This window comes from Callospermophilus lateralis, chromosome 1 (genome assembly GCF_048772815.1).
Source record: "Callospermophilus lateralis isolate mCalLat2 chromosome 1, mCalLat2.hap1, whole genome shotgun sequence".
NCBI classification, from domain to species: domain Eukaryota; kingdom Metazoa; phylum Chordata; class Mammalia; order Rodentia; family Sciuridae; genus Callospermophilus; species Callospermophilus lateralis.
In genome coordinates this window covers 206,378,661-206,386,190 of record NC_135305.1, presented here as the reverse complement: position 1 = coordinate 206,386,190, position 7,530 = coordinate 206,378,661, and the positions used below count along the sequence as shown (strand labels likewise).

Here is a 7,530-nt window from a genome sequence, read left to right as displayed (position 1 = left end):
TTGTTAACCGAGGAAACCACTCAGATAAGAAAGGTGGTGTTACAAAATAGGATGGCGCTAGATATGCTCATGGCTGCCCAAGGCGGGGTATGTGCCATCTTGGGGACAGAATGCTGTGTGTACATACCTGATAATGAGAACAATATCACTTTGGCTTTAACCCAAGTGTCTAAACAGATGAATGCGATTGAGGACCTCTCTGTGGATCCGTTTTCTAGTTGGCTGACGTCCATTCCTTCCGCATGGCGCCGGGCCTTCTACGTCGTCTTACTGAGCCTGGCGTGCTTGCTGATAGGCTCTTGCTTTTTATTCTGCTGCTGTGGGATGTGTATGCGATGTGCTTCTGGAGCCCTGACCCGAGGGCTTTGTGGAAGACAGGAGGCATGAGATGGAGGGGGACATTAAGGGGCCTCTAAAGCACTGAAGGGGTGGACAGTTGGGGTGAACACTAGTCAGAGCCTAGGAAAGCTTGTTCAGTGCAGTGAGATGAGAGGGACTCCCAAGAAGGTGACAGTGAAGGATCTAGAAGCAGGCCACGTCCCTTGTTTCCAATTTTTAGGTGGATATGAAAGCAGAGTCGCCTTGGATGTAAAGTATAAGAATGTACTTAAAATATCTGAAGCAACCCACCTGTGCTGTGAGCATAAGACCTATCCCTATGTTCTCCAGCTGGTAGGTGCGGTGTGGCCTTCCATTGTACCCCAGCCTGCTCCCCCACAAAGAGCAAGTAAGAAAATGTCCAAACCCTGTCTCTTGAGTCCTACAAGTTCTTTCTTTGGGATTGGTACGCTGGGGCTTTTGCTGCCCTGGGGTAAAGCCGGGCTGAGCACATACTTACTTCTCATTAAAAGGAAAGGTAGCATTGCTGCTGCTGGTATCGGGTTGGGGGGAATCGCATGCCGCAGCCCTGACACACTGGGGTCTGGCACAGACATCTTTTCCAGAGGTCGAATGGGGGAACTGGAATTCAAGCCTAGGGCTTAAGGCATAGGGAGATGAGTCATAGGGGTTGGGTTCTGCTGGGCTGGCTACCACCTCCCCTCCAGGGCCTCATCCCTGAGCCTCCCCATCTCTCTCCCTCCCTCCCTCTCTCAGTCCTATGGGAAGCCTAGCTCGGTGAATATGATGGAGGCCTTAACTGAAGTCAGCTCTTCTGGGTCGTCAGTGGCCCCACCCTTGGATCTAAGGTCTCTGCCCACAGGACTGGCCTTTCCTTGGATGTCCCCACCCACTACCTGCCCTAGGGGAATCCCCACTTGCTCATTGTTGCTCACCCCAGATTCCATTCTCCAAACTCATGAGCTTGGACCAGAGCCTTTGGCAGCCTGCCCTCTGAGCATCAGGCAGGGGCCCAGCACACTGACCCACTGTTTTTCACTTGCTCTTCTCGTGGGAAGAAAGGGAGGTGCAAACTCTTCTCATCTTGCCTACCCTGTCTTTCCTTGACCTGTAGGGTGTGGCAGATCTCATCCTTCAAGAACATTTACCTGAGTACACCTCAGTGCTGAGGGGCAGCGCCAGGGTTTTCCTACAGTACAGCGAGGGTGTGCTTTAAGTGGAATGTGCAGACTGGGGTCACAGTGATTCTTCACTTACTGAGATGGTCACAGGCCTTTTGGAGCTAGTTTGCAAAACAGGATGTTTATGGCTTCTGCTTTGGTCTTATTCATGACCTTCTCCGTCAGCAGTGAGCCCTGAGCGGGGTGGTTTGCAAGATCCAAAGGCTGAGGCCGGAGGAGCCTCCCCTTTACCCAGAACCAGTGACTGTGCAGAGGGCAGCTTCACGGGGATTTTTGGTTCCTAAGAGGGCACATCCTCAAGGGAAGCTAGAAAACCCAACTGGGAGAAAAAAAATATGAAGGGGAACAGGTTGTTAGTTCATGTGGATCTTTATAAAACTGTACATTTTTGATATTTCCCCCATTATTGAAATACTTTATGGCCAATAAAAATTAAAAATGTCAAAAAGTAAACAGAAGAGAAAAAAATAACATGTAGAACTCCCATTCAATGATCTCTGGGAAAATTTCCTCTTCTCATTTTTGTTTATAAGAGTTACGAGTTTTAAAAATTATAGTTGGGGGGCTGGGGTTATGGCTCATGGGGGTGCTGGGGTTGTGGCTCAGTGGTAGAGGACTCGCCTAGCACATGTGAGGCCCTTGGTTTAATCCTCAGCACCACATAAAAATAAATAAATAAATATTGTGTCCAATTACAACTAAAAAATAATTTAAAAAGAATTATTATTGGGATCACATTGTGTATGTATCTTGCTTTATTCATGAAAAAATGTCTATGGTACATGTTTTGGTTTTTTTTAGCAGGGGCAGGTACTGGGGTGCTTGGTCACTGAGCCACATCCCCAGCCCTATTTTGTATTTTATTTATTTTGTGTTTAGTGCCTCACTTTTGCTGAGGCTGGCTTTGAACTTGGGATTCTCCTGCCTCAGCCTCCCAAGCCACTGGAATTACAGGCATGCACCACCACACCCAGCTGGTACATGTTTTTTAAAAGCCATCTTCTGCTGGCTGCCTAGTCTTTCTTTTCATTATTCCTTTTGGTACTGGGGACTGAACCCCAGGGTATTCCCCAGCCCTTTTTATTTTTTTGAGACAGGGTCTTGCTAAATTGCTTAGGGCCTTGCTAGTTTGCCCAGGCACTTGTGGTCCTCATGCCTCAGCCTCCTGAGTGGCTGGGATTAGAGGCACCACCCCTGGCTGCTGCCTGCCTTTGATTGGATGTGCTCTATCTTTTTTTGACCAGTTTCCTATTGGGTTGCAGAAGGCCTATGCTGTTTCCCAGCTTACTCACTGTTTTAGTCTTTGGGATTTGTTTCTTTGGCAGACTCCTACTGTAGCAGCATCTGCAGTGGGGCACCACTTTCTTCACTTTTTCCCTACAGAGATAACCTAGACATCTGCACTTGAGCCTGGGTCTTTAAAGGGCTTCACAAGCCACCCCCCTCCCCCAGCTTCATGAAACCAATCCCAAGTGTTTCAAGTCATCCATGGGCTGTGTGTGTGAGCTATGCACATTTGAGCATATGAGGGGACTGGATTGACGTCACTGCCTGATTGGGCTGTGTGATGCATGTGTGCCGTCTCTCTTGCTCTGCCTGTGATCCCACACAGCACCTGAGATAGGTGTGACTTTCCAAGATGTCAGCCAAACTACTGACCACAAGACATCACCAAGCAAGACTCCACCCTTCAAAATCCAATTCCTTGCCTTATTTGGTTGGGATATTCTGTGAATAGTTTCACCCCAATAAATAGGGGGTTTTCAGGTGTGCTCGTTCTCTTGCCTCCCTTGCTCTCCTTGCCCTCCAGTGTGGGAGCTTGATTTGTGAGACTGCAGGGCTGTCCTAAACCAAGAAAAAGGTATTTTCTGTGTTTGAGTGGTTTTTCTGTTGCCAGCCCAATCCACCTGGAGTGAGCCTGATTCCCTCGCATATTGTGACACCCAGGCTCTTGGCCTCTTACCCACCACCCACCTCTGTAGAGAAGGCACTGATTCTGTGATTTCCTAGATTTACAGACTGAAAACTTTTCAGGAGGGGAGCCCTAGCCTGCCTCTGCTCAAAATACTAATAGTTTTGGTTAACATTTCACCTGATTGTCAGACATCAAGCAAGATCAGCAATCAGGTGAGGGACATGGCGGTAGACATGGTAGGGCAGCCTAAGTGGAGTCAGAAGATGTAGGTCTGGATCTTGGCTCTTCTAATTGTAAGCTGTGAAAACTGAGCAATTTGTTGACCTACAGAGCCTGGGATTATTCATGACAGAATCATTCCTTCTCTTTAGGGTTTTCATGGGAATTGAATGAGATAATGCATGTGAACTTGTCCAGTTGTTTCTGACCTCATCGAAGCAGTCAATAAAGGACTGAGATCATTCCCCTCCCCACCTACTTACCCGCACGGACAGAGCTTTCAGTCCAATTGTTCCATGATATTTAGTACCTCTTAGTAAGTACCAGTGAGCTCTCCCTTTCAACAATTTTATCCTCTTGGAGAGAAGGTTCTCCCAGGCCATGCTGGCACAGCCCACGGGTCAGTCCAGAAGCCATGAGACTTTTTTGGTCCACTGCTTTGGCTCAATAATGTGCAAATAAAGGGCTTCTTACCTTCTTCTCATTCAATACTACTTAGCTTACCCTAAGAAAAAACAAGAAAATCAAGCAAAAACACTTCCCCCTCCTTGTACCAAATTCCTTGTTTGCTTATATTTAATTCACCTTTGTTCTGACATGCAATGGGATTATGTACATTCAAGGTCAGCTCTGGGAACATTTTAAATACCCACTAGTTCTGGCCTCTGGCTTCCCTCTTTTTCAACTCTACTTCATCATGGTTTTGGGCTAAATTTTATCTGGGTAAGCTAAAGGTCAGAAAATAGACATTTGTTTTTGTTTTTGGTTCTGGGGACTAAAACCCAAGGCCTCACACATGCTAGGCAAGTGCTCTACCACTGAGCTATGCCCCCAGTCCTAAGCTGAAGATTAGGGAGAGGAAAGAGTAAATAAAAATTATGGCTCAAATGCATCAGTTAATCCAGTGGTTCTCAAATTTTAGTATTACTTGTACAGTTTTCCCTTCTTTTTCTTTTCTTTTCTTTCTCTCTTTCTTTGCAGTGCTATGGATCAAACCCAAGGCTTATGCATATTAAGCATATTAGGCTTCACCCTCAGCCCCACTTGGAGACTTTTAGAAGAACCTTGATGGCCAAGCTACATCCCAGACAAATTAAATTGAAATTTCTGGACACAGGAACTGGCATAATAGAAAATTTGAGGACCTGTTACTTGATTGCTATGCTAATGTGCCTGAATCAGTGTTGTCTGCCTTGCAGTCAATTCCAGAGAGAAAGGACCACATGCATCTCCACAGCATTCCATGTGGGCCAGGCACGAAGCCAAGCTTCTGATGATGATGGCAGACCTGGGTCTGTTTCTGATTAATGCCAAGACTTGGAATATGGCGGCTATTCCAAGATCACAGATATGTCCTGAAGTGGTAAACATTTTATTACAGTAAAAAAAAAAAAGTCATCTCTCATCCGATGAACTGCAGGGAACCACATCAGAAGCTGCTGCAGAATAATCACACTAAATAACAAATATAGATTTTCAGCATCATGAAATGGCTAGATTCTTTCCATTCTTCCTCCATTAAATCATTGGCTAGGTCAGTTCTAATAACAGCCCATCTATGTTTACTTCATATAGAACCAGGATTGGACCCACACACTGGGCCATTCCTGGCCATCTCCTCACTGTCAGATGGCAGCGGCCTAGACACAGGAGGCGACGCTGAGCAGCCACAGCTATACTTGCTCTTCTTCTGAGTCTGTCCACCACGGTGGCATCGCCATCTGGGATCCACGTGAGACCTTGGGGCCTTTGCCCTGGGGGGCTGTGGTGGGCTCTAAGGTTGGCAGCCAGCAGCCAGAGTGGACCTGCTTCCCTGGGTGGTAATTTCCACACGCTGAGGGCTGGTTCTGATGCACTGCTCCTTCATCATCCTAGGGAGTGGTGCTCTGCCTGAGCGCTGGTGCTTCAGCATCAGGACAGGCCCAGCAGCCACGTCCAGCTGGGGTCGGGGAGGAAGAGGCCTTGTGTGGCAGAGCTGAGGCATGGTGGAGACATGTGCAGAGGTACCAGCACTGCTGGTCTTCCGTTCAGAGCCACTCCAAAAGGACCCAGGGTCCAACCCCACACGCCCGATATTTGTGGATAACCTGAATGCTTCTTGGCCTAGTCTGAAGGCCAGGAGACCATCCACCACTCTCCAGAGTTCCTGGTTCAGAGTGTCTGGCACATGGCTCCTGGGCCTGTGGGGTTCCTCAGGTCCACCTTTGGCTCTCAAGAAGCATCTACTTGATGCCATCTCAGGATCCAGAAGCCCCTGGGCTGTTCCAGAGTCACGGTCCTCACTTGCTTCTCTTCTCCTTCCTGCTCCCAGCCAGTGGCATCTCTGGTGGCTTCACATGGGGTCGCATGGCTTCCTCAACCTGACATGGGGGTGCAGGAGGGTAAGAGACATCTGCATGGTCCCTCTTCCTCCCTGTGATTTCTCCTTTGCCTATGCTCACCCTGCCCCCTGCACAGGCACCCTATTGACCCCAGTCTGTCACAGTATGAAGGTCAGTATCCCAACCCAGGCCTGGAAGGAGGCTCCTCTGAGGCCCCAGGTGTCACTCTTGCACCAGGAAGTTGATGAGGGCAGTCCTGGGGGAGAGGAAGGCCTTCTTGATGTTTCTCCCCTGCAAGAGCCTGGCTCCCAGTTCACTCTGGAGAACAAGTTCGTGGACTTTATCCTGGTCCTGGGCAACTTGCTGGGGCACAGGGATCTTGCCACAGGCTTTGTTGTTGATCTAGGAAGAAAATTAGCCAGAGACGAACAATGAGGACAGCCTGCCTTGGGGATGTCCCAATCTGCACTACCTGCTAGAGGACTGCCACCACAGGAAGGAGAAAGGGAAGCTGGCACCTGCCTTGAGATGGAAGGAGGAGGGCACCTGGGAGAGACAGACAGACAGACATACACTGAGACCCCAGTGCTGCCTATAGGTGACTACCACCTTGAGTTTCCTGAGCACTGCCCCAAACACAGTTGTTGTGGGATGTTAAAAACTTAGACAGGCTGGGTGCAGTGCTGCAAGTCTATAATCCCAGTGACTCAGGAGGCTGAGGCGGGAGGATTGCAGGTTCAAAGCAACTTAGTGAGACCCTGACTATAAATAAAAAATAAAAGAGGCTGGGAAAGTGGCCCAGTGTCAAGCACCCCTGAGTTCAATCCCCTTGTACCAAAATAAAACCAAAACCAACCAACCAACCAAACAGACAAAACCCCCCTAAACATATGCTTGGCCCATATCCAGAGGGAAGTATTACCAGGTCACTGCAGGTTTAAGTCCAAATCTGGGTGGAATGGGCCATCCCCTTAGCTCTACCTGAGTGCCAGGCACGTGCCATACGATTTACTTGTATGAGCCTGTGGGGAGATGTGTGACTATCCCACCCCATTTTTCAGGTGAGGAAGCAGAGGTAGGTGAGGAGAAGTCATTTGTCTGAGGTCCCACCGCAAGTACTGGAAAGTGGATGATCTGCTGAACCCTCTCTCTCCTGCCCAGCCCCCTCCCGCCCAGCCCCCAGGCCTCTCTGGATGGAGGCAGGCCTCTGAGACAGGGACTCTCCCAGCCTTCAGCCATCCTTCCTGTGCCCTTTGCCCTAGCTGCTCCATGGCTCACAGTCCAGGGTCCCTGGGGACTTCTCCCGGCCCCCTGCCCCCACGGCTCCTGATGTTCTGACATCTCTGTCTCCACTGGGGACATGCTGTTCCTCTTTCAAAGCCAAGACCCAGCTTCTTCTCCTCGTGACACCTCTTCTAATCTCCCAACAGCCAGAAACAGCAATGCCGAGCTGGCAGCAGTCACCACTTACTGAGCGAATTCTGGACTAGCTGCGGGACCTTCAGTGAGTGAGTTATTAAGCCCTGTTCTGCCACTGTTTCCTCACCTGTAAAAG

General features: G+C 49.1%; 1 protein-coding gene across 2 annotated transcripts in view; it reads right to left on the bottom strand.

The window, feature by feature from the left end:
* Positions 1 to 5,010: 5,010 nt before the first annotated feature.
* The window catches only part of Lars2 (leucyl-tRNA synthetase 2, mitochondrial), a 137,776-nt gene continuing 135,256 nt past the window's right edge, over positions 5,011 to 7,530 (bottom strand). For both annotated transcript variants that reach the window (XM_076844543.2, XM_076844550.2), the window contains exon 21: positions 5,011 to 6,377. In XM_076844543.2, the coding sequence (XP_076700658.2) occupies positions 6,198 to 6,377 (180 nt within the window). In that variant the 3' untranslated portion in view covers positions 5,011 to 6,197. The remainder of the gene's footprint in view (positions 6,378 to 7,530) is intronic.